Source organism: Pelecanus crispus, chromosome 1 (assembly GCF_030463565.1).
Source record: "Pelecanus crispus isolate bPelCri1 chromosome 1, bPelCri1.pri, whole genome shotgun sequence".
In the NCBI taxonomy this organism is placed as follows: Eukaryota; Metazoa; Chordata; class Aves; order Pelecaniformes; family Pelecanidae; genus Pelecanus; species Pelecanus crispus.
The window spans coordinates 219169609-219196649 of record NC_134643.1 but is presented as its reverse complement, the minus strand read 5'-3'; the positions used below and the strand labels follow the sequence as shown (position 1 = coordinate 219196649).

Genomic DNA, 27041 nt, shown 5'->3' with positions numbered 1-27041 from the left:
TGTCCAGAAAATCCTGAGCTCATTATCTGAAGGGATGAGACAATGGACTGGCTTGAGACAACAGTCCGACCTGAGACAAGGTGATTTATTGCCCTCCTAGAGACCCTTGCAACTAAACTCTTGACTAACTCAATATCAGAGACTCTTCCTCGCAGCTCCTGCTTGTGCCTAGACCAATTTGTCTGTCCCAATGTGCCGAGTCACATCCTGGGGTGGTGAATCTGGCTATCCCAGAGACTTCCCAGGCAGTTCCTGCTACAGAACTGACCTAACTGTACATAGATAAGATGCTTTAGTGTACACTGAAGTAGTAACTGTGCCTGCAGGTGCAAAAATGGCCACTTGGGAGAGTCTTCTGCACATAGTTAAAATAGTCCCATATTTTGTACAATGTTTAAGATAATCATAGAATAGAACCATAGAATCATAGAATCATTTAGGTTGGAAAAGACCTTTAACATCATCAGGTCCAACCATTAACTTAACCCTGCCAAGTCCACCACTAAACCAATTCAGGGTAGAGTAATAATTAGTTTCATGTTTCCTGGCTTGGTGGCTGGATTAGTTTTTAATGAACATAAAACTAGGAATCACTAAGGTTGGAAAGGACCTCTAAGATCATCAGTCCAACCATCAACCCAACACCATCACGCCCACCATGTCCCAAAGTGCCACGTCTACCCGTTTTTTGAACACCTCCAGGGATGGTGACTCAACCACCTCTCTGGGCAGCCTGTTCCAGTGCTTGACAACTCTCTCAGTAAAGAAATTTCTCATAATATCCAATCTAAACCTCCCCTGATGCAACTTGAGGCCATTTCCTCTCATCATATTGCTAACTACTTGGGAGAAGAGACCAACACGCACCTCACTACAACCTCCTTTCAGGGAGCTGTAGAGAGTGATAAGGTCTCCCCTCAGCCTCCTCTTCTCCAGGCTAAACAACCCCAGTTCCCTCAGCCGCTCCTCATAAGGCCTGTGCTCCAGACCCTTCACCAGCCTTGTTGCCCTTGTCTGAACATGCTCCAGCACCTCAATGTCTTTCTTGTAGTGAGGGGCCCAAAACTGGACACAGTATTCCAGGTGCGGCCTCACCAGCGCCGAGTACAGGGGCACAATCACCTCCCTGCTCCTGCTGGCCACAGCATTCCTGATACAAGCCAGGATGCTGTTGGCCTTCTTGGCCACCTGGGCACACTGCTGGCTCATGTTCAGCCGGCTGTCAACCAGCACCCCCAGGTCTTTTTCTGCCAGGCAGCTTTCCAGGATCATTCTTGTGCTGGAGTGGTCCCATAGGACCATTAACCAAGTGGATACAGGAATTCAGCAGAACAGCAGCTTGGGGAGTCTCACCCAGTCCAGGTGAAGACATCATTACAAGCACACCTGCAATCTCCCAGTAAATTACTTATCTTTATCAGAGCCTGTTCATGAGTCCGGTGCATCTACTTCATCTTCTACTCTCCATGCTGTTCCCTCCATGCTGTTTATGCAGGACATGCTCTGGTGCAGGTGTAGATCCAGCTCCAGAGCTCCCAGTGAGGCTAAGCAGGCAGACAGCGTGGGGACAGCTGAAGGCACACTTTGCACATAATCTCTAGCTTGTGCTCTGGATGGACTGGGGGTGGTGGTGAGGAAGCATGCCCACAATGAAGCACCACAGTTTGTTCCTCTGTAAAGGATAGTGATGGTATTTTGAAGCTAAAAGGCAGCAATATGTACAGAAGTACCCAGATCATGGAATCACAGAATGGTTTTGGTTGGAAGGGACCTTTAAAGATCATCTAGTCCAACCCCCTGACATGGGCAGGGACATCTTTCACTAGATCAGGTTGTTCAAAGGCCCATCTAACCTAATCTTGGACACTTCCAATGACAGGGCATCCATAACTTCTCCAGGCAACCTGTTGCAGTGTCTCACCACCCTCATCACAGAACTTAACTTGTCAAAGCCTCTTCTGAAGCCTTCTCTTCAGCCTCACAGCGCAGGGGCAAGTCCTTCTTGCTACCTTTCTGTGTTTGAAACTACCAGCTCCCACACTGAAACAACCTACACACTGTTTTGCACCAGGAGGTGCTGGTCCATTATGATCCCAGTTAGACCAGAATTAAGACTAGACTAGAATAGAATAGACTAGACTATTTCAGTTGGAAGGGACCTACAAGGATCATCTAGTCCAACTGCCTGACCACTCCAGGGCTGACCAAAAGTTAAGGCATGTTGTTAAGAGCATTGTCCAAATGCCTCTGAAACACTGACAGGCTTGGGGCATCAACCCCCTCTGGAAGCCTGTTCCAGTGTTTGACCACCCCCTCGGTAAAGAAATGCTTCCTCAGGTCCAGTCTAAACCTCCCCTGGCGCGGCCTTGAACCACTCCCACGCGTCCTGTCACTGGATACCAGGGAGAAGAGATCAGCACCTCCCTCTCCACGTCCCCTCCTCAGGCAGCTGTAGAGAGCAATGAGGTTGCCCCTCAGCCTCTTTTTCTCCAAACTAGACAAACCCAAAGTCCTTAGCCACTCCTCACAGAACACTTCTTCCAGCTATTTCACCAGCTTTGCTGGCCTGTTCTGGACACATTCAAGGGCCTGAACACCCTTTTTAAATGGTGGGGCATTCAGACTCTGTAAAGTATCATTTAAGATGTTATTTATCAGAGCTAAGACTGTAAAGAAAGAGAATAGTACAGATAATCTTACACCCTTTGAGATACTGGGAACCCCGAGTGGTATAGCACCAAACAGCCCTCTGATCCACGCACAGCACACTGTGCAGATCCCATCCATAAAAGAGATTCTCCCATTTTGATCATTTGAGCTATTATAGGATTTTTTCACAAGGAAACAACTCTATTCATCATTTCTACTGTCAAACAGGAAGGATGTTTCCATGAGAAGTTCTTGCTGCACTTTTTAATAAAGGCAAGGCCACGCAGGTGGTGTAATCACTGATACCAACTGAGAACTGCCTGCAGGCTCCTCCATTACAGTGAACTGGCTATGTTAGGGATTCATGCAGCACAACACATGCTGAACGTGCAGCACAGTGCAAGCCACAGCCCTCCACATGGAGAGCCCCCCATTCACATCAGCTTGCTTTAAACATGAAGGCAAAACCTGACATCCCTGAGACAGACTTGCTCTTCAGTCCTCCCCACAAGTACCATGGCACGGACTACTAATGTCAGGAGGAAAGCACTGCGCTGCCAGTGCTCATTTATCTTTTATAGGCCTCTGTCTCCTTTGTACTGGAGCTTTCACTTGCATGAACATTCTCCTTTTTCTCTTGTGGGCTGGAAGGATTGTTTAACTGTGTCTGCTCTGGCATACAGAAACACGCCCCTGTGCAGCTTGTAGCTCTGCTACCAGACTTCTTTGAGCAGACTGGCATGAAATGTTTTGGTCAGATAGTTTAATTGTCATAAATTACAAATTCAGACACTGTCAACTACTAAAAGTGTCAAGTCCTGTTTCCATTTTTTTTTTTTAATGGGACATTTGGAATTTTCTGTTACAGAAACAAAGTTTTGAGACCTATGTTTTACCTAAATGTTCGTTTTCAACTGTTAAAAAAGAAAATGAACTGTTCCAAATGATATGGAATCTGTTTGGTTTTACTGTTGGGTTTTTTTTGCTTTGGATCAAGCCCAAGTAAATTAATTTTAGTGTTTTTCACTCAGGCCATGAATACAAAAAATCAGCTGTTTCCACAGTTCTGCCCCTCAGGACAATGAGAACAGTTTCCTTCTATAGCAGGAGTTGACCACCAAATTTTCACACTCCAGTTAACTCCTACCAGAGTTAAATGAAAATTGATTTTTCTCTCACTCCACTGCCTTGCCATGTTACTCTCCTGGATTTGCTTGGCAGCGTAAAGGAGCTCTTCAAATTTAGTTGCTATTCGTGACTTAGGACATTTTTTTATGATGCAACACTTACAGTTCTGCCTGCACAGTTGCTCTGGTTCAAGCCAGTTGCCTACCTGGCCTTCATGTCTGCAAAGCTAGAACACATACTTGGTCTTCGGTTGATATAAATTGAAATAACATTAGGTCTGTTTCTCAAGCAGACAGGGCTCTGCTGATGTGCTGGTCTCAGAGACCAGAAGGTATGAAGACCTCCTAGGCTAGGAAACACTTTGGAAAGTGTTTTCTGACAGATTCATGAAGAAATGGATGTTTTTAACCAATTTTGCCTATGTTGAATCTGCTATTCAAACCTGTTATTGATGTCTAACACAGGAGCAGCTATAGAAATGTTTGGCTCTAAAACAGCAACTAGGAAGTTCATTGCATCCTTTTGAATTGCTTGCTGTCTCTTAAAGCTGCCTCCTGGCTGCTGATGATCAGACTCACAGCTTATCTGCCCGCGTTGCTGATCTGCCCAAGGACCAGGCAGCGGCCATCATGTCCAGCCTCACAAATGCATCCCTAGAAACAACGATGTCCACAAGCCTCTCCTCGTGCCCCCAGTGTGTCAAAGGCTTCCTGAAGAAGGCAGATGCTAATTTCAGCCTACAAAAGAAGAGATCCTTCCTTTCCTCCCAAAAAGGGAGAGAGAGTAGAGAAGAAGGAAGCTAAAACTGTTAACTCTACGCTCCCTCCCACCACCAACCCAATTCCAAGGAAGGAAAGAGTCATGACTTTAAGCTAGTAAAAACTGTAGTAGGTTCTGCTTATCTATCTACCATTGAATAATGTGATTCTTGGTCCTGGTGGATAAAATCCCACTGACCCAAATGGGAAATATGGTCTTTGGTTAAGATACTGGTCCAGGCTTTAAGAGATTTCAGTTCAAGGCACATAACCATCCTGGCTGTGCCTAACTGATAGCCTGAGCCCATGCTCTCCTTGAATGCAAACTATTTCAATATGAAATTCACTCTCAGGTATCAGTTTCCATTACATTCTGAAATAAAAAAGGTTTAGCCTAGTCTGCTTGTTAGTGAAAGCCCATGCACATCCTTCCTCATCGTTTAGGTGCCTGTAAGTGCCCATGGCATTATTTGAGATGCAGGCTGCCAACCCACCATACGCAAAGCAGACAGCATGGTGCATAAGTGAGGATGCACCCTGCATTTTATCCTGCTCTCCAGGTGTTTCTGAGGACAAAAGGAATTGTTCAACTTCTCCATCTGTGTCTGCTGTCTGTAAACCTAGTCTTTAGCTCCTCTAGGGAGAAAATTGGCAGACGGGAGGGAAATATCTGATGTACTGCCAGCTGGGTACAATTCTGATTTAGGACTTACATTCCTAGACCCAGATTAACCTTTTTCTGAGCAAGTATCTTGTCTAGTTACAGAGGGAGATAATTTCAGATGGAACTTCTGTAATGTAAACAAATAGCAACCAAATGCTATCTCTCTATCAGGAACATGAGAATGGCCATTTAGAATTTTCAGCTGAATCATCCACATACACATACCTTTTCTGTTTTTCAAGAAAGCAATGTGCAAATAGCTAAAGGTATTTCAAAGGCATTTGAAATAAATAAAAAGGATTTGCCTTGGTTGAAAGCAGGTTTATAGAATAGCAGCCTGAGATCCTTGGAAGTCTAGGACCTCTTCCTCTCACCTTTGTAAATGTGAGTGACTCACATGAGCATTTGGACTACGCTTTGCTCTGACCTCTCTTTCAAATCATGATCATTTTGTTCGGAGTCAACAACAGGAGAAGCCCACCTTCTCTCCAGAGGGGTGATTTATAAAAGTAAACTTGCAACAGTGTTTGTTCTTTTTAATTGTTTTCTTCATGCTAAATTACACAAGTCTGCAAAGAAGATAGGAATCATTAAAACTCTGAGATGGAGGACAGGCAGTAGATTTAATCCCTTCCCATATCAAATTTCTGTACTGTATATTTCCTAAGTGATTCATGTCAGGTTATGAGCTTTACTTGTCAGGTTATCTGAGTCTCATCATCAGGAAATTTGTTACAGAAGTTTCATTTTCCACTCCTTAACTTAATCCTATTACAACTGGGATTGTTGCTGCTAGCCACGTCCACACATCAGCACTGAGATGAAGAGTTACTTTAAAATGTGGAAACTCAAATCATTTTATTACAACTCCCAGAGCAGCACAATTTCTAGGTGGGGTCTGTTCCATGGGGTGGTTCATCTCATGCACGGAGGGGATGGCACGCTAATGCTAGTTTACCTATGCCAGTTAATTAGTGTTCATCAAGTAGGATTGTGTAAGCAATTTCTCTGAGCATACAGGAGAGACTAGACCTGGCACAGAACATCTACAATCATAGCTAGCAAAATAAAGCAAAATTGCTTCTTTGCACTCCTTCTGGATATTTCAGAAATTCCCCATGGGCTTGTCATAGCTCTGAGGTATGATCTCACGTTAATAGTTTTGATTAAAGCAAAGGAGGAAAAGAAAAGGGGAATCAGAACAGAAATAATATTTCAGATCAAAACAATCCTTTCTTCAGCTTTATTTCAGTGTTCTGTATAATTTGTTTCCAACTGCTATTGAAACAGAGGGTGGCTGCTTTTCAACACCAAAGGTTAAATATATATATTGTGTGTATATATAGACCACATGCATAAATCTGTATTACACATATACCATTAAAACTGCAAAAACAAGCATACGCAAGTATCATAACACCAAATTTAAGGTTATCCGTGCTCACGTTGTGCATGTGTTATGACTCAGTCGTAAACAACATGATCACATGCTATTTTCTTTAAGACCTCTGTTCATTTAGTGCTTAAGTATGTACCTCTGTGGTTCACAGAAGTGTGGGTTAACCCCCAACTTGCAGTACTGTGATAAACTTGCAGCATCCTCTAGTCTGTTCATTATATAATATACAGATAACAGAGACAGCAAAGGCTTTGACCCAAGTTAATGCCCTGCCAAAATTCCCGCATTGCTTCAAGGTGTGGGAGTACCAGAGCTGCCTGCTCAGAAAGACCTGAACCATCCTGCCTTAAGTTTTCAAATTCAGCCATGAACAGAATTTCCAATTTGGAAAATTTCAGCCCAAATGATTAAACTGTAGGAAGGAAAAAGACTTCACACCAGCAAGTGACCAGATCCTAGCACTGGAGCCAGAAGGCCTCTGTGCTACTCTTGTCTTTGCCACTGAGCAACTACCAACCTCTGAGCCCTTGTTTCCTCAGTTGTTCTCTCCATAAATGGTACAAGCAAGCAGCATTTCCACTCTACTCCTGGTAAAAGGCCTCATCTGTTTCATAGAGCCATGCTCTGTCCTTCCTGATGTTCTGATTTTACTGTAAAGGAGTGTGAATTCCACCTCAAGCCCTCCCCAAGTCAGCTTTCCCTTGGCATCCCCTTGTCTGATCTTTTTGCTCTTTTGATCTTGAGCATCCTTTCCCCTCTCATAGACTCAGGCTGGAACTGATGATCTACCAAACATTCATTCAGAAGCAATTCTCCTGCCACACCAAAGCTGGGAGGTTTATCGCCAAATCATGGAATGGTTTAGGTTGGAAGGGACCTTTAAAGATCATCTAGTCCAACCCCCCGACATGGGCAGGGACATCTTTCCCTAGATCAAGTTGCTCAAAGGCCCATTCAACCTCACCTTGAACACCTCCAATGATGAATACCTTGAACACTTTGTAAGTTTTAATTAGAATTGTCTATTGTGGTAGGAGAGAGTTCAGTTTTGCATGTTACCTGTAGATACGGAGAAGCATTTAATTTCTGAGGAAGGAAACAGAGCTATCTTAAGGGAGTCTGAAACTCTGATTCAGCTCTAACCTTGTACTGGTGGCTGGGAGGCTTGTTTCTTCATGGTTGGATGTGTTCCTCATGTCCTTGGACATACATAGATGGTATTGACATGGAATTTGTTGTGCACCTTTCTCAAAGTAACCGCTTCATGTATGCTGTAAATTGACACAGCAGTTACCATGTGCTTCATAGCTTCAAGGTTCTCTTCACAACTCCAAAACCAGTATTTTTTCATTTTAGAAGGAGCTGAGATTGCAAATACATCACACAAGTCTGAGAACCAGAAAGGGCAGATGACTGTGCATTTGAGTTTCTAACACTCAAGCTTTAATTTGGCTTGGAGAGAGAAGCTAAAATAGCCTAAACCTGGTTATTAAGAAGACTTATCATTAGCTCCCATAAATCTTATCCCTTGCTGGGACAAACCTATTGCCCCTAACGTGAGAAACAGCAGAACAACCTCATCAGGGAGATGCCTTATATTTGCTGCATATCTGTTATCTCAAGACAGTAAAACTGTCAAAAAGGAGCATTATAATCTTAAATGGGATTGATTGCTGGGGAATCAGCATAATATTGGAGCGATGAACTTCTGCTCCTTTAGTAGAATAAAACTCAAGTCTGTAATATTTGCTTATTCATCCCCATTTACAATCACTGCAACAAACCAACCTGGAGGTCACTGATGCAGAAAGCCTTTGCTTGTCTGGTTTGTGTCCTCTTGGCCAGGAACAAAAGACTTTTTATTCATGCACTGTAACAAAGCAGGGGCCAAATTTCCTGTTGGGAAAAATGATTGGAACTTGAATGACATCAGCAGAGATTTGTTTCAACTGAATTTCAACTAGCATAATGCACTTTGGAGATTGCCACCATATGTGTTTAATAGTTTTGCAGTAAATCCACTCCTAATTTATAGCCATGCTAATAGGAACCAAATTTACCTAAATGTGTGTGTGTTCACATCATAAAGTCAGCAACTCCATAATTCAATTACCTACTGAGTAAGACTGGCTCCTGGGGACTGAAGGTCAGGCGTGGGCTCTCTTATTTTGGTGGCTTAGACACTTCATGTTTAATTAACATTTGTGTAAGATGACAGACCTCTTCAGTGTAAACTGCTGTACCTGCAACAGGGGAGCAAAATGACCTAATTTAACTCTGTTATGCAACGGCACATACAACTTGCTGCAGTCATTTCTGAAGTTCTGTGGCATTTTGCAGTTGGCTGTAGCGTGTCTAACCATTACGGCATTGCTGAGAAGACAAATGTCCTTACAGGCAAATGTAGTTAACAGCACGATGGCCTGCAGGGCAGATGGATGAAATGAGCATCTAGAAATGATCAGCTGCTACAGCAACATGTCTCCCTTGACACAGCCTCGCCAATCCAGGATGACTGTACCCTCTGCATGTTGAGGGAGCTCTAAATGAAGATGTCTTCACATCTCCACTTGTCTTGAAGCAAGCAGTATACCTTTCTGAAGCTCATCTGTTAAATTTTTTAAAGACCCAGCTGGATTTATATTAACTTGCAAAGAAATAAATTTGCTCTGTTTCCAGGCTCATAAATACTTGACCACTTTGTGAAAAGCTCTTAGTCCTGGTATAATCCATTCAAGCAAGAAGATCTGTGACAACACTGGTCTGCAAGCCATTCCCATGATACAGAGCGCTGTGGTTAAGTAGGTGCTGTTTGTGCCTACGTGGAAATGCATCGACATCTATGTGGTCTCAAAACACTAAAAGTGCAGTGTAATCCAAGGCAAAGTATTTTGGACTCCATCAGAATTTCTGACCAACTTCAGGAGCCATGAAAAACTATCTCCCTGGACGCTGCCTGCCATTTCTATAATAACTTGTAAATAAGATCACAGTGACTTTTATGAACTTGTGCCAGCTTCTCCACTACATCTGCGTCCTTCAGGATCTTTGCTAGGCAGGTGTACCGGGTCTGGCTGGGATGGAGTGAACTTTCTTCCTAACAGCCCGTATGGAGCTATGCTTCAGATTTGTGGCTGAAATGGTGTTGATAACACACCGATGTTTTAGCTGTTGTTGAACAGAGCTTGCACAGCACCAAGGTTTTCTCTCTTTCCTACTCTGCCCACCCCACCCAGCAAGTAGGCAGGGGTTGGGCACGGGGCTGGGAGGGGACCCAGCCAGGACAGCTGACCCCAGCTGACCAAAGGGATATTCCATACCATATGATGTCATGCTCAGCAGTGAAAGCTCAGGGAAAGGAGGAGGAAGGGGGCATGTTTGTGGTTATGGCATTTGTCCTCCCAAGGAAGTGTTACGAATGCTGAGGCACTCCTTGCCAAGAAGCGGTTAAACATCTGCCCGCCAATGGGAAGTAGTGAATAAATTCCTTTTTTTTCTTTCACTTTGCCTGTGTATGCAGCTCTTGCTCTCCCCATTAAACTGTCATTACCTCAAACCACAAGTCTCCTCACCTTCCTTCTGTTTTCTCCCCATCCCACGAGAGAGGGGAGGAAGCGAGCAACTGGGTAGGTGTCTAGCTGTCAGCCAGGATCAACCCACAACAGTCCTTTTTCAAGAGCAGCATGGGGCTCGAGATAACAGTTTTGATTTGAGCATGCTATAGCAGTTATAGTTGTTGACTGGCAGGGTCCTGTGCTGGTCACGGAGCTTGCTTGCTTTACTGTATATTAGAGTCCAGAGCTTGTCAGTGGCTGCATTTGCTGTTTGCTGTGGTGCTTATCACTTTGCTCCACTGTGCCTGGACACATTTTGATAAAAGCAATGGCCATGTGCCAGGGCTGGCATATGGCCCTGGCATTGATGCTGTTCTTATGCTGTGTGAGCTACCTTGCGGAGAGAATGAGGAATTACACCTCCCTCTGCTCCTCCGGGACGGATGTGTCCATCTAGGCTGCATGGGCTCCCAAGTTTCTTGTACAACCTTATGTATGCTGTTTGATCGTATTATCTAATGTTGTTGGCTTGTTGGGTGTGTGGAACCTGGCTTGGTCCTGGCATATGAGCATAAGAGTAAACAACTTGTTGGTGAGGTGACAGAGAAATGTGTCCCAAGGTGGCCAATCAGTGGTGGCAGGGTTTGTGGGATGATTTGGACAGGTGCCTAGGGCAGTTATCACCTGCAATAGTCTGTGATTTTACACCTGAACAGGCATATAATCCTGATGAATTTGCACACCACTTGAAGGAAGGGTACCTTGCCTAACCCAGTGAGACCCAGGGACTTCTAGCAATGTTTTGGGGCTTGGCCTATGCCTACTGAGCCTCCATCCAGCAGCATCAGAGGAAGCAGGATGAGGAAGTGACAGTCACCAAGGAGGGGGAAAACACTTGGGCCCTAAACTCTGAGGTTTTAAAGAAGCTGCAAGATCTGTGGAAAAATTACAGCTACAAATCTGGCAAGCTGATTGCTGCCTGGTTGCTCCAATGTTGGGATACTGGGGTCTACTGTCAGCAGTTAGATGGCAAGCAGCTGGGATTACTAAGTAGGGACACCAGGATGGACAACGTGATTGGAAAGGGAACTGGAACCCACAGCCTTTGGACATGGTTTCTGTTGACTGTGAAAGCCAATTACACCCTCATGGATGATCTGGTATGCTGCCTGGGCAAGTGGACGACCACTGAGGAAGGTATCCAACACTTGAGGGAACTAGCGATGGTGGAGGCAGTTTATAGCAAGTTGGAAACAACCAGGTTGCCAAAGACCTGGATGCCATTCAATGCACCCAGTCCACGTGGCAGAAGATGGTACGTAACCCACCGGTGTCCTATGCCAATGCCCTGGTGCTGATGCACTGGCCGGACTCTGAGCCACTAACTGTGGAGTGACTGTCCCAAGGGCTCCAGGGGTTCAAAGAGGACCTCTCCACCTCCCCCCCAACATGGGCCTACATCTTGGCTGTCAGGGGTGCCCCATGGAGTCGGCTTCCCCCTGCCAGAGGGAAAGAGGGCACCAGGTGCACACCAGGCCACCCTGTGGTTCCTCCTGCACAACCAGGAGGGGGACATGAAGAAGTGGAACAAAGTGCCCACCTCAAATCTAGAAGCCCACATACATGGACTGCAGGGAAGACTGCCGCTAAGAAAGACCCATCCAAGAAGGCTGATGCTCCAATTGCCCTGAGATAGTGGAAGACTGCAATGCCCCAGACACAGAAGAAGGGCTGAGAACACCTCTCCTTCTGGCCTTGGTGAAGAAACTTCTGGTCTGAAACCACAGGACTCAGATAGTGAATACTCCAACCAGGAATAGAGGGTCCCTGTCTCTGGCCAGGCAGAGGAAAGGGACAACCAGATTTACTGGCCGATGTTGATTCGATGGCCTGGCACATGGGATCCACAGGAGTAGAAGGCTTTGGTGGACACTGGTGCATAGTGTACCCTAACGCCATCAGAGTACAAGGGAGCAGAACCCACGTGGATTTCTGGAGTGACCTAGACTGGGAATGTAAGGGTGAGTTATCGGTAGCCTGGTGAGCCCATGAAACATCGGGACATCTAGGGAGAGATGCAACATACAGATGGGCTCATGATCAAGGGGTGGACCTGACCACTGAAGCTAACACACAGGTGGTAGATGGCAGCGCTACAGAGGGCAGAGAGAAGGTAATTCAGAAAGAAAGGCAACCCAGCACTGAAGTCTTCTTTCCCTAACTAATTTCCGTACTAGAATTTTATTGCCTTCAGCCACATGCAGAATCCACGTATTGAGATTTCACAATGGTGAAATGTAGTACTTCTCAGTACGGGATTACAACGAACAAGCAACAGCTTCTGCTGATACAAGTCAGCATGGCTCCTTTGATTACAGCAACTTCATAGACTTAGACAAGACTTAATTGAATACATCTGGGATCATGCATTTTATTTCACTATCCTATTTTTTCCTTCCCCACTGGGGTCTCAAACAATGTTATTCAAAACACTGACAAGGGCAAAAGTCAACAGAGTGTCATTAATACCAACCACAGCTTCAAAGTCTGCTTGTCCACTGTCCCATACTCCATCTAAATTAAATTTGGTAAGATTTATCTGAGCCTGATGTAACTAAATTAATCATGCAGAGCACTGACCTATCCTACCCCAGGCTCCTGTGCCCCACCCTGCATGGTTATTTCAAAGGTAATCTAATTTGCTGCAAATGTGCTTATCTAGCTGGAAAGCAGACTGTGAGAGGTACTTCAGAAGGAAGAAAGCTTTCCAGAAAGCATGGCTCAGTGAATTCCTTTGTATGAAGAATATAGAATCTATTTTATTGTTGTTGTTGATCTGCACTGGAATTATTCACCCGCTCCCTGCTCTTTGTCTCAATATATTTCTGAAGCGCAGTTAAGCTCCTATGCTCCAGTCAGTTCAAAATTGAGTGTAATGCACCAGCCCTTTCCTCTGGGCTTTCCTTAAAGAGCTTAAGCAACTCTGGAGAGCTGCTGGGTAACAACATCCTGCCTGCAAGGTACCTTTGGCAAATGAGAGTGAAATTCTAACAGAGGTTTGCTAGCAAACTGCTGAAGCACAATAGCCCATTGAGTAGCCAGCAGTGGTATAGCCTGCCTTTGTAACACAGAAGAGCGCCAGAATACAACACTTTGACCTGAGTAGCAATGGGAAAAGAAACTTACACTGTGGAAGCCTCATGTTGCTCAATATATACAATCCCAGCCAGTGCTGAAATGATTAGAGGACAATACTATGTTTAATAGCAAGTGTCTTCTAGACACCAGCTGTCTTCTGTCCCACTCCAGGCTGTTGGACCTCACTCACCTTTGCCTCCCAAGCTGTATCTTGCACTTTGGCTTTGTCTCAGCAGTGCGGTGAGGGAGGCACCAGAGCCAGTTCTGCCTCCCGTGGCACAACCCCCAGCAATACTCCCCTCTTACCCCATGAGGTGTAGGAGAGCAGGGTCGGGGTGGGTATGCAGGTGTACATTGGGGCAGGGATGATAGATGGAATGGTCCCAACACCAGGTAGAGGATGAGTTGGGAGAGGATGAGGGACTTGTGCTACACTCAAGACATTTGGCCACTTTGTATCATGGCAAACTTCACAGATTGTGTCCCAGCAGAGATTTTAGCATGTATGAAGGCAACCTTCTCCAAAAGTCCATGTCTGACCTCTTTCCCCAAGGCTCAGTGGTGCTGCAACACTTGGTGGTGGCATGATGCTCCCTTTTTCCAGTTTCAGGACTGAAGTGGAGTCCTCAAGGACTCAAGGAGACACGCATCACCTACCACTGCTACCGAAGTTCCCTGTCACCTTGAGTATCGTTTTCCATGCCGGTTCACTTAGCAGCAGGACTGCTACAAAACTACCCAAATGACCAGAAAGAGCTCCAGAGGAGCAGGGCGGGCATCATGAAAAAGACAATACTGGAACTATCTTTTAGCAGAGAACATGATATTTCCAGACTTCAACAAAAGCTGTGTGACCAGCATCTGACCACCAGAGACTGCCAAGAGTCTGACAGCAGAGAACAGAGTAACAAGGGATGGACTCTGCCTGAGCATCCATGGAAATAAAACCTACGAGGCCCTTGCCCATCAGCCCCAGCTTTGACTTAACGGCGTGTAAACAATCACTTGGACACTTTTACCATCTTAAACTCCTCGTTCTCTTATACTCTGTTCCATTTGTTGAGATTAAATAGTACCTTGCTTTGCTGTAGCTGTCTGTATTTTATTTGATACTGGCACAGACCCCAGAAGAGGTTTAAGGGCTGAAATCAGGCACCTGTGCTCACTAGCACAGCCAATGTAGAGGTTGCCATAGCCCAGGCCTCCTCTAAGGGTGGGAGACTCAGAAATATTCAGAAACGAGAGAGCAGAGAGAGGGCATTCGGTACTCAACACCTCTGAAAATCCAGCAGCAGTTTAGGTTTCTAAATGCAGTTCAGGGGAGACCTAGCTTTGAAAATCGTTGGTTCACCTGAACTCAGGAAAGGAACTTGCTACTGATTCAGTGGGAAAATCAACCCTAGGCTGGGAAAGATCTCAAACAGAGAGAAAAAAGGAGGTATGTGTTCTTGTTGTTTGCAGGAGTGGACTCAAGACAGATGGTCCTTTCCAGCCCCACATACCAATGACTAGATAACACCACCATCGACAATACTAAAACTTTGATCTGAATCCTGAAGCCAAGGGAGACAACAGGGAGCTCCCATGAAGGATGCCAGATAGTGAAAAATACATACTGTATGAAAAACAGGGAGGGATGTTAAAAAATTAGTTATCTTGTCTCATTATTTTCCCTTTCCAACCACCTCATTCATGTCAACATTTTTCTATCAGGGGTCCACATCTGCTCCTTACTTTCATCTGTCTGAGAGGAGTGCCTTCTACCCTACGCATCTTTGCAGAGGATGGCAGCACGAAGCAACCCCTGCTGCAGGCCCTCATCCAGATGGGCAAACAGACAACATAGAGATGGGCTACTTGTGTGCATGCAAAAGCTGTAGGATGGCTGGCTGAGAGCATAGGAATAGCTGCCCTCCACCGTATTTGTATAAACGACAATAAATAAAACAGGGTGGAAGGGTGAGTTGATCAGAAGACACAGTCCCATCGTCAGACCCTGTCTGGCTGTATGCTGCTGCCCTCCTACGGCAAGCTGCGACAGCCGCCCTTACCTCCAGAGCAGCTCTCTGTATTACTAAGATGAACCGAGTTCAGTTGCTGGTACCGGCTGCCAGAAATTACAGCTTCCAAACACCCAGTTAGCCAGTTCACTGCCTGTCTGAAGTAGAAAATCAGCACCCTGGGGCGTTCAGCCTTTCTGTCCTGCGAGGGAAGCCTTTGTGGTTGGAAAGGACTACGTGCCGCTCAAGGAGCAATTGCCATCCTGAGCCTGCGTGTGACATCGTTAGTGCTGAACAATAACGTCCCTGCAGAGAGGGTGCAGATCCAGGGCTCTTCTCCCTTAGTGACAGCTTTTTGTTGCTATTGTCAGGGTTTTTCTCTAATGTCTGTATCTTGGCAACACAGGACTTGGAAACTCAGTGCTTTTAAATGAGGCTAGGCTTGTTCGAGCATTTCTGCTGAATCCTGTATCTGTTACTACAGCAGGACTGTGAAGTTAAACCTCAGCACAGGTACCAGGCGCTTGCTCTCCTGCAAGCTCCCTTCCAGTGAGTTCCTCGGCTGCTTGCCTTCTTTATCACCCTGGGTCAGACAACTGCCGCTGGTAGCAGTGCTTCCTCCCCCAAATATCCCATACACATCTCACTTCCACCTTCGTTCTCATCCTAGAAGTCCTCTGAATGAAAGCCATGCCCTGAAAAAGGAAATGCTCCTGAATGGATTAAGATTCCCCCAACTGGCTCTTGCGAACAGAAGGAAACAAGGCAGGACCAAAGCTCCACGTGAGTCCACTGAAACACCAGCCCCTTCCACTGAACGGAGACGAGCAGTGCACGAAGGCTGAAGCCAACCCAACAGCAGAAGGGACCTTCAATTAACTGAGAATCGAGGGGGGTTTATTGCCAAGGAGACTTTTCTGCTCTGAAAGCCTGAGTTTTTCTGTGCTCAGCTTAAAGCATTGCAGCATACTAGCTGTGAGAGAAGCAGGCCCCTGGGAAAAGCACAGAGGGGCGAGTTCAGACAACCCACAGCTGCTGGCGATGGCTGAAAAATGCATCTTTTTTACTCACAGATGTCCTACATAATGGCTCTCAAACTTTACTATTTCAGTTAGAACTTCTTCTAATAAGTACCACTAGCAATCTTCTTTTTTGGTCTGCACTTTTATTTTAAGCTGTAACTTCAGCATCCCTGGACTTCTACAGTGAAACAGATGTCTGAGAGAGCCTAATGTATTTTATTGTAACTAGCACAAACTGAAAAGCAAGAATTCAATTTTTCAAAAATATTCTGAGGCTGTGAAATCTGCATTTTGCTCTGATAGGGAGTAAAATCAAAACAGGTTGCAGTTTGAAAGCTTCAGAGTTCAAAATCACAAGTATCCAGAGTTAGTTTCCAGAACTGGAGCCAGGGCTGGTTTTGCATTTAAAGTTGGGGATATTTGGACATAGGCAGAGCCAGGCTTAGAGAGGTTCACCTATGGCAGTTGTCTGAGGTTAGAATAAGTGCAGGACAGAGAATAAGGTGACACCAGGCATCAGGAGCAGTTCACATCACCCAAATACAGCTGGGAGAAAATAGGGCCCCTTAGACTCTGCACAGTCCTCTCCATCACAAATCTTAATTCTAACTCTGTATGCAGGCACGAAAGTTCATATGAAAGAGAAATTCAGGGCTGTTTTCTTTTCCCAAAGTTTTCTTTTTCCATTTCTGGGCTGTGTCAGAGCACTGCTGCTCTCAGAGCCCTTGGACCACTGACACAGGCCTCTCTGGATATCCCTTCTCTGTACATTTTCCAAGCAAGATCAGTCCGCAGCTTTTTCTCCTACGTCCTCCTCTACCCACCGTTTTCTGTGGGTGTTTTAACTCTACCTGTTCATCTTGACTCTCCACAGGCATCGACACCTTTTACACACCACCGCAGCGCCAGACCGCCCGCTGCCGCCACTGCCCTAAAATCCCAACCGACGCAGATTGATTCGCCGCAGCTGATTTGCTACAGATCAGCCTCTTGCACGTCACCCAGCCATAGCAAGCTACGACAAACGCTTGTGCTCTGGAGCAGCCGGGCTGCTGACAGCGATTTGGGCTTATAAACGACGAGGAAAGGCACGGGGCCCCTCGCTGACAGAGGAACATGGCGACCGCGGGCGCTGTCGCTCCTCCCATCCGCATGGCGGCGCAGCGGCGCCGCCGCCCTCAGCCGCCGCGGCGCGGCGGGGACTACAGTACCCAGCATGCCCCGGGGGCTCCGCCGGAAATAGATCACGGCGGCGCTTGCGCAGCGGAGACAGCGCGGGCCGGAAGCGGCGGGCCCGTGCCGCCATGAGGGGCGCTGGGCCCGGCGCCGCGCTCCTCGCCCGGGCCGGCGGCTCCCGCTGGGGCCCGCTCCCGCTCCGGGCCCTGCTGCCTCCGCTTCCCCGGAGAGGTGAGAGGCGGCGGAGGGCCGTGCTCGGCTCCCTGCCGGGAGCGAAAGCGGCAGGAGGGGGCGCAGGGCTGCCTGCTGTGGTGGCGGGTAACCTGGGCCTCGGCGCCGGTTGAGCTGCAGTGAGGCCGCGCAGGGCGTTTGGCGGGCTGGGCTGGCTGCCCGAGAGCCGTCGTGCGGGCCTGGCCCTGGGGCAGTGTGCGAGGGAGCGCAACACGCCTTCCTTTGCGGCTGAAACAAGCCCGAGGCAAGGGGGGTGCTACATGGGCACGAGCAGTCGGGTCGGTGGCTTACGGGGACTAGCGGAGGATGTTTGAGGCGGGAGGAGCGATGGGGGTTAGCCAAGGGGTGCAGAAAGTCGTTACAAAAGGGTGTCTCGGGTACGCTCTGAGAACAGCTTTGGGCTGAGAGCCGTGCCTCAAAGCTGGTGAAGGGTGTGGAGCACAAGGCTTGTGAGGAGCGGCTGAGGGAACTGGGGTGGTTAAGCATGGAGAAGAGGAGGCTGAGGGGAGATTATATCGCTGTCTACAACTCCCTGAAAGGAGGTTGTAGTGAGGTGGGTGTTGGTCTCTTCTCCCAAGCAGTTAGCGACAGGACAAGAGGAAATGGGCTCAAGCTGCACCAGGGGAGGTTTAGATTGGATATTAGGAAAAATTTCTTCATGGAAAGAGTGGTCAAGCATTGGAACAGGCTGCCCAGGGAAATGGTTGAGTCCCCATCACTGGAGGTCTTTAAAAAATGTGTAGATGTGGTGCTTAGAGACATGGTTTAGTGATGGACTTAGCAGTGTTGGGTTTGCGGTTGGACTTGATGATCTTAAGGGTCTTTTCCAACCTAAATGATTCTATGATCAAGTCAATACAAGGGTGAAGTGATAGGAAAAAGAGCAGCATGCCTAGGCAACCAAAAGCTTTGCGCTATACTGTTAACTTTTCTGAGTGAATATCTCTACAACATATATGTTCAATCTAATGGGGGGAAAAAAAAACCCCTGCTTTGTCCATTTAGAGGACAGAGCTGTGTGTTTAAAAACTGTTACGGCTCAGTGAAAAAAGAATGTTTTATTCCACAGTAAATTTTAGAGTTATTTTAAATCATTTGTACGTAGTATTCAGTGTTCATGCACTTAAACACAAATCTTTCCTCTCTCTCTTTAATCTTAAATGTGATACAGTCTTTGTTTTGGATGCTACGGCTGGCTTAGTTATTATCACTTCTTTAGAGTAGATACAAGGTAGCACGTAACTTGATTTATGTAGCAGTGGCACAACATAACTTCCCTGTTGTTTAAATGATATAAAGCTTTTGAGTAAAGGTCTAGATAAGATACAGAACAACATTTGCTTAAGGCAGAGAGCAAGCAGTGAGAAAGGTTTCAAATAAGCATGGATTTAGAAGTAACAGGGCTTTTTAGATAACAAAGAATCTATCAGAATGGAATCTGTAACATGCAAGGCCCCACAAAGATAAGATGAGGGGGGAAAATACACTTGAAATAAAGTAGGCAAAGCAGTGAAACATCTTGTGGGAAGGCATTCACATAATAAAGAGGGCGGATCTTTAACTAATACCTATCTCTGAGGTACTGGGTACAAACATTGTATTGCTTTGTTGCCCAATTACTTCCCTGGTGAACCAACAAATTCATTTTGAATGTTAGATTTGCATAAGTTTCTAAAAAAAAATCTGTAGCTTTATCTTTACACATGGCACTGTCCCTGCTGGAAAGGATAGTGATAGAAGAAAGTGTAAAAAGAATGTGATTGAGGTATTCTGCAAAGAACCAAATGAATTATGTTAGCTGTAACCAGCAGAAATTGGCAGTGTGTTAGAACTGCTGATGTTTTAAAAGTAGGAAAATTATTTAGGTGATGTTTCTCAAATATTACAAACCAATAGGTTGTGGTGTTTTATTTTTGGTGTATCAGGATGTTTGTCTGTTGCACAGCTTCTGAGTTACACAAATGCAATTAAGATCGATTTATGAGTCCTAGTTGGTATAGATTTCCTATGGAAAAGGGGTTGATAGTTTCTGATGTGTGCTGTAACCAAGCTATCAAAAGGTCCCAGCTTTTTGTTGCAACTTCCATGTAGCTTTGCTATGGCGAAAGAAATTAAAATTAGCGTATTGCATGATAGACCAAATCAGTTAAGTTTAAAGCACATGTTGTTGCTTCCAGGTTTTGCTGCCACACTCATTAGGAAGTCATATGATGTCAGAAGAGTTGAAATCACTCCCCTGGAGCAGAGGAAGGTAACTTTTGATACCCATGCTTTAGTGCAGGATCTGGAAGCCCATGGTAAGTGCTATCTGATAAATAATTCAAAGAAAAACTTTTAGTTTAAGTACTAAAACTTGAGTGCTATCAATTTTCCTGAGGTACCAATACTTTGTGTTATAAAATGTTTTGGCAGCCTCTCAAGAAGGCAGGTGAAGGAGGGGCAGCTGATGCTGTTTGATGCCTCTGTGACCATACAAATAACTGTTACGTTAGATTTACTTTATTTGTAGCTATAGGCAAGTTTATATAGTGTCTTCCAGCTGAGGAACATAATACAGTTAACAAATGTAAAGTAACAATAAACAGTTAAAGAACTGTTTTCTAGCAAAAATGAAGCTTTAATAGAAGTTCATCTACTAGCCTGCTAATAGTAACTTAAGGGGTTTTTCCAACTGGAAGTATTTGCAGCAGTATAGTGCTGTGATACATTCTTAATACCCGCACTTTGATTTTGTGAGTGTGGCTGGCTGAAGTTAGATAAAAGGCCCATCTAGCCCTCGGTCCTCTCTCCTGACAGCAGCTGTGAGTCAGTGCCTGCAGAAGAGCATTAAAATGGGGCAGATGGATGTGACATGTCCTCTTGTACTTTCTAAGCCTCCAGTTGCTTTCACCCTGGAGATATTTTGGGTCAGGTGCGAGTTTTAGTAACCTTCAATGGAAATCTTTTCACAAGCTTATTCAGTCTCTGAACCACTATAAACTGATTAGTACCCAAAACATCCTTTCTCATGGAGTTTCAGACATCCACTCGTCTTGTTTATGCAGAATCTGGCTTCTACGAGATTAATTTTATGCCTGCTCAGCTCTTTTGTGGGAAGGGGGAATGAACATTTGATCTTTCATGTCACTCGTGATTACGTGAACATGTAAGAGTCCCAGCATGTTGAATTTTTCCTTCAGCAGTAGCTTCTCCATACTTTTGATCATTCATGATGCCATTCTGTGAATCTTTTCCACTTCTATCGCATCCTGTTTCAAAGGGGAGGGAAGAGAGCTGCTGGCACTGTTTGACAACTGAATGCTCTGTGGATTTCCACAGTGACATGATCATAGAATCATAGAATCATCTAGGTTGGAAAAGACCTTTAAGATCATCCAGTCCAACCATTAACCTACACTACCAAGCACACTCTAGACTAATCAAGGGTAGACCAGACTAAACCATATCCCGAAGTGCCACATCTACCCGTTTTTTAAACGCCTCCAGGGATGGGGACTCCACCACCTCTCTGGGCAGCCTGTTCCAATGCCTGACCACCCTTTCCGTAAAGAAATTTTTCCTAATTTCCAGTCTAAACCTCCCCTGGCGCAGCTTAAGCCCATTTCCTCTTGTCCTATCGCTAGCTACTTGGGAGAAGAGACCAACACCCACCTCACTACAACCTCCTTTCAGGTAGTTGTAGAGAGCGATAAGGTCTCCCCTCAGCCTCCTCTTTTCCAGGCTAAACAACCCCAGTTCCCTCAGCCGCTCCTCATAAGGCCTGTGCTCCAGACCCTTCACCAGCTTCGTTGCCCGCCTCTGAACACGCTCCAGCACCTCAATGTCTTTCTTGTAGTGAGGGGCCCAAAACTGGACACAGTATTCCAGGTGCGGCCTCACCAGCGCCGAGTACAGGGGGACAATCACCTCCCTGCTCCTGCTGGCCACAGCATTCCTGATACAAGCCAGGATGCTGTTGGCCTTCTTGGCCACCTGGGCACACTGCTGGCTCATGTTCAGCCGGCTATCTACTAACACCCCCAGGTCCTTTTCGGCCAGGCAGCTTTCCAGCCACTCCTCCCCAAGCCTGTAGCGTTGCATGGGGTTGTTGTGACCCAAGTGCAGGACCCGGCACTTGGCCTTGTTGAACCTCATACAGTTGGCCACGGCCCATCGATCCAGTCTGTCCAGGTCCCTCTGCAGGGCCATCCTACCCTCCAGCAGATCGACACTCCCACCCAATTTGGTGTCGTCTGCAAACTTACTGAGGGTGCACTCGATCCCCTCATCCAGATCATTGATAAAGATATTGAACAAGACTGGCCCTAAAACAGAGCCCTGGGGAACACCGCTCGTGACCGGCCGCCAACTGGACTTAACACCATTTATCACTACTCTCTGGGCTCGGCCACCCAACCAGTTCTTTACCCAGCGAAGAGTATGCCTGTCTAAGCCGTGAGCTGCCAGCTTCTCGAGGAGGATATTATGCGAGACGGTGTCAAAAGCTTTGCTAAAGTCGAGGTAGATGACATCCACAGCCCTTCCATCATCTACCAGGCGGGTCACCAGGTCATAGAAGGAGATCAGGTTGGTCAAGCAGGACCTGCCTTTTGTGAACCCATGCTGGCTGGGCCTGATCCCCTGGTTGACCTGTACTTGCCTGTGGAGTTCGCTCAAGATGAACCTCTCCATAATCTTCCCCGGCACCGAGGTCAGGCTGACAGGCCTGTAGTTCCCCGGGTCCTCCTTCCGGCCCTTCTTGTAGATGGGCGTCACATTGGCAAGCCTCCAGTCATCAGGGACCTCCCCTGTTAACCATGACTGCTGATAGATGATGGAAAGTGGCTTGGCAAGCTCCTCTGCCAGCTCCCTCAGTACTCTTGGGTGGATCCCATCCGGCCCCATAGACTTGTGAGCGTCCAGGTGGCATAGCAGGTCATTAACTGCTTCCTCCTGGACTATGAGGGCGTTGCATCTGTTTTTTTCTCTGCTTCTTTTCTTAGTAATTCCTGAGGGTTTGGTTTGTTTTATTGATCCCTACTAAGGATTGAACTGATCTCTTCATCATACTAGCAATTACCTTTTAAAATACCAAGATTCCTCCTAAGTGATGGTTGGAACTTTATCCAATCTGAGGTTAGGATTTTTTCCACTATTGGGTCTAATGATAATATGTATTAGTAGTTAGAAGACTCCTAATAGTCCACTAACGATGTTTATTTTTTCATGCGTGTCAGACTTGGCAGCCTGTAGTTCCCTGCATCTCTTCTGGAACTGTTTTTAAAAACTGGCGTTGTATTTGCCATTTCCCAGTCCTTGGGTAGCCGAAGCAGGCTGTGATGTCACTTGTCCTCAGTACTACTTCAGCTATTTCTTCTTCGAGTTCCTTTGGAACTCATGGGGTGAAGTCTGTCTGGTGCTGGTACACTGTGTTGTTACTCAGTTTAATTTGTTCCATAACTTCTCAGTACTACAGTAACAGGGCTCTATAGGTGAAACCTATATGTGTCACAGAAGTGGGAGAGGCATTTTGTTTTTTCTCAAACTTGCTGCAGGCAATTTTCAGGCTCTGTTCTCTTGCTTATAGGAATTTCTTCATGCAACAAGGACAGTTCCTGCTATAGAGGAGAAACAAAATAAGGAATTGGCAAAAAACTAAGTAACCCTGAACTGTTCAGGGTTCAGTTCAGAGGAACTGAGGCAACACTATCGCACCTCTTAGTGGAAAGAAACTGTCATAAAGCATGCATAGCTTTTTGAGTAATGTAAACCAGTGGTGCAGCTTGACAGTAGCAGTATTTCAGAAGGGAGCAGTGGCATATTTCTCTACATAATTTGCCCTGAAAGCATTTTCCAACAAAAAGTTAATTGATCCCACTTTATAAAATGGGTCAATTGAAATACAGCATCTCAGTGGGACTGCTGGAAATAAATCCTTAGGGCCAAAGCCCTCAGCACTAGATCAGATATGGTGAAAATGACAGCTGGGTGGTTTGTTTTTTTTTTTTTTTTACTGTTCACCGCACATCATCTTTAATGCTTCAAAATTGCACCAAGCTATGGACAAAGTGTCATTTTTATCATCAGAAAGCAAAAATCCCAGTTTGAATTAATTCTGCAGGCAATGGATGCAGCAGTTGTTTTAAAACCAGTTTTGCATGTGTTCATATCTGTGCAGAACAATTTCAATATTTGCAGACTTACTTTTTAATTCTGCTGTTCTATAGGATGCATGCTTTGTAGCTCAAGGTAAGTTTGGTTTTAACAGAATTTGCGTAAGTTCATTACAAAGTAAAATTTTGCTGGTAATTTTTATAATGCACGAACAGTTTAATGATGTACAGAAATTTGGTCCTCCTGTCAGCTGCATGCACAGACTATTTCAGTATATGAAAAGTTAATGTGCTTCAGATTTTTGCATCGTTAAGTCTGTGTTTTTTCTGGTTAAAAGTCACAGTGACTGGCTCCTCGCTGTCAGTTTTCAGTAACTGTGTGAATTCCCATTTGCCACTGCAGTTAGGTACAGCACTTGAGTGTCCCAGTTTATGTACCTCTTGCTCTTCTCTTCATCCAGCTTCCTAATACTGCCTGAACTTGTCATCCTTCAACTGTCTTCCAGGCTTTGGGAAGGAGCAAGCGGAGACCATCGTATCGGCATTAATAACCCTGTCAAATGTCAGCTTAGACACAGTCTATAAGGATATGGTTACACAGGCTCAGCAGGTAAAAAGTAATCTATGGTGTATGTATCCAGCATTGCATAGCTATAATGGCTCATATTTGCGTATTTAAAAGACAAGTGAGCAAATCACTGTAGTACTATAAACACTTCACTGAGATAGGTTTTCCTAAGTTTCAAGGTGGTATTAAGAATAGTCACATCTTAAACGTTTCGTCTCATAGGAGTGTTTTCCAAAGGCAGCTGCAATATATAAACGTAATGCAGAGATTGCTTCATTTGCTACTGAAAAGCTCTGTGGCAAAACCAGACTTTTAACCGTGCTTTACAATGGTTGAGAGCAGAAGAGAGATTCAAGGTGGGGTTCCTTAGACATAACAAGACCACCTAAAATATCAGAAAATTGACGGTATTCTTACTAAACTTTAGTAAAGACATGAAGTCTGTTCTGAGACACACTGTATTTGTCCTATTTTCCTATTCAGAAACTAAAAACTACTACTAAAACTATTTCATGATTTTATTCTGCATTTCAGTCTCTAAAGCTACATCTATAGTAAAAGCTAAACATGGCGAGGGTGTGGGCACAAACACGACCACACGTCTGTCCAGAGCCACTGCGGTGCCTTGGTTTCATTTCGACCTGTGCCACCTCTCGGTCTCCCTGACCTGGGCACAATTTATGTGAACGTATAGGGCCAGGAACTGTTCCCACCGGGCGGGGTGGACAAAGCCATCCTGGTTTAGCAGGAAGAGATTTTGGCCATCTGGACATAATCTGTGGCGTGACATGTGCCCTTGGGGACGGAGGTGGGCTCTGAATTATTTAGTTGTTGGTATAAACTGAGCTGTTTGTGCTGGGCAGGTCAGCACCTCAGCCTGCACTCCAGCAAAGCATCGAGGTGCCTCCTTGGCTTAGAGAGTCAAGTTCATGTTTGTGGGCATATCTGGAGGCACTGGATCAGTTGAGTAGCGTGGCTGGTTTTTCTGTTGATAATACAGGTGGTGACAAGTTTCGTTTTAACAAATTGCCAAAGTAAAAAGAACTTCAGTTTTTGTTGTAGGCTAGACATCTGGGCCAGGATAGTAAAGCTCTGATGTGCAGTAATGGTTTTAATAATTACTCAGGAAGGCTGTGCAAGCTGAAATTACATGCCATTCTTCTTCAATGAGTTAATGCAATTAAGCATTCGTTGCTATTTTATTTAAACTGCTGAGCCTTACTTCCAACAGATTTGGCATTTATTCTTAATAAAAGTTGTGTAACTTTTTTCCTATAAAACTCAGAAGACAGGAACTTATGTCACTCTGGGTTTTTTTTCATCAAAATGGAAACCTTTCTTTTTGGAGATCCTGTTATATGTAAAGAAAGTCAGTATCCCAAATATAATTTGCATGAAATTGTGTTAGGCAGAAACACTGGTTTTTATAGTGTAGTCAGTGTTGAGGCTGAATGTTTTAAAATGGGATAAGGAAAATTAGCTCCTCAGTGTAAATGCAACTGATGTTCTCCCAGAAATTGTTAAAACTTCATTGTGTTCAATGGAGTAAAGTCAGACTTCAGTGGAAGCTGGGTCAGGACGTATTTTAAGGAATTTAGTTCAACATAGGATCTGAGAAATACTGTTTGCTTGTATTCTGAATGAGAGCTCTTTGTTTTGCTGGCTCTCGGCTTTAAAAGCAGAATCCCACAGAAGTATGTCATTTTCTGTGCTAAATAGTAGGATAACTTCCTTATGCTAACTAAAGGAGTATTGCTTTCAAGATTCTAAAATACAAAGTTTCTTCCTTTCTTTTCTTTTCTTTTCTTTTTTTTTTTGACTCTGTTGGTCATAAATAGCAGTTGAATTCTGAACTTGTTAGTCCAAACACCAGGAAGGCTTTTTTTGTTGCTTTCCAGCAATGTTTTAGTAGCGTGCCTCACACTTTTGACGCTGAGAGTATGGTATGATATTCATATCATTAAGTCTTTGGCTTTTGATGACTTTGTGGGCAAGAAATGGAAGTGCTTACATAGGAACTGGATGCAAAGCACCAATTAGTGCTTCATTGGCTACTGAACGTTCATTGAAAGTGGAAGTGAATGAAGGACTAACCTGTAGTTTTGGGTCTGTTTCATTTCATAGCTACTTGGACTAATACCTTGGGCTTTTTTGCTTAAATTCAGAGTTAGTGTATTAAAGCAACAGAAAAAGCACAAAATAAAAACTTCTTGAGTGTTTCAAACAAATTGCAGCTATAAAATTCTGTGTTTCTGTCACATTATGTTGGAGAGTCTCCCCATTTTTGTGCTTTGCAGTAGCTAATTTCATAATTTCAGACCTAAAAATCTTTACTTTCCTTTACTTGCCAGAAAGTGTGCAACTTAATCAATGGCATGTTTTATTGTTTCTAAGGAAATAACTTTACAGCAGATAATGGCGCATTTGGACTCCATTCGAAAAGATATGGTCATCCTAGAGAAAAGTGAATTTGCAAACTTGAGAGCAGAGAATGAGGTACTAATACTTTTAATTAAGCACTTAAGTTTTAATATATGTTGCATTACACCTGTTGCACATTTTTGTGAACAAAATATGAATGTAAAAGTAATTATGGATACTTTTATCAGTCAGAGTGTTTGTTGATTACAACTTCTGTGATCACATGAAAATTATTTCACGT

General features: G+C 45.0%; 1 protein-coding gene across 9 annotated transcripts in view; it reads left to right on the top strand.

The window, feature by feature from the left end:
* Positions 1-17616: 17616 nt before the first annotated feature.
* CCDC90B (coiled-coil domain containing 90B) overlaps positions 17617-27041 on the top strand; it is an 18669-nt gene continuing 9244 nt past the window's right edge. For 7 of the 9 annotated variants that reach the window (XR_012832002.1, XR_012832001.1, XR_012832000.1 and 4 more), the window contains exons 1-4: positions 17617-17719; positions 19897-20016; positions 24318-24421; positions 26774-26875. Coding sequence is in view for 6 of the 9 variants with exons in the window: in XM_075728013.1 (XP_075584128.1) it covers positions 17617-17719; positions 19897-20016; positions 24318-24421; positions 26774-26875 (429 nt within the window). In the remaining 3 variants the exon portion in view is untranslated. Of the gene's footprint in view, positions 17720-18077; positions 18097-19896; positions 20017-24317; positions 24422-26773; positions 26876-27041 lie in introns of those variants that run through there. The other 2 variants (XM_075728016.1, XM_075728015.1) reach the window with 2 other exon arrangements.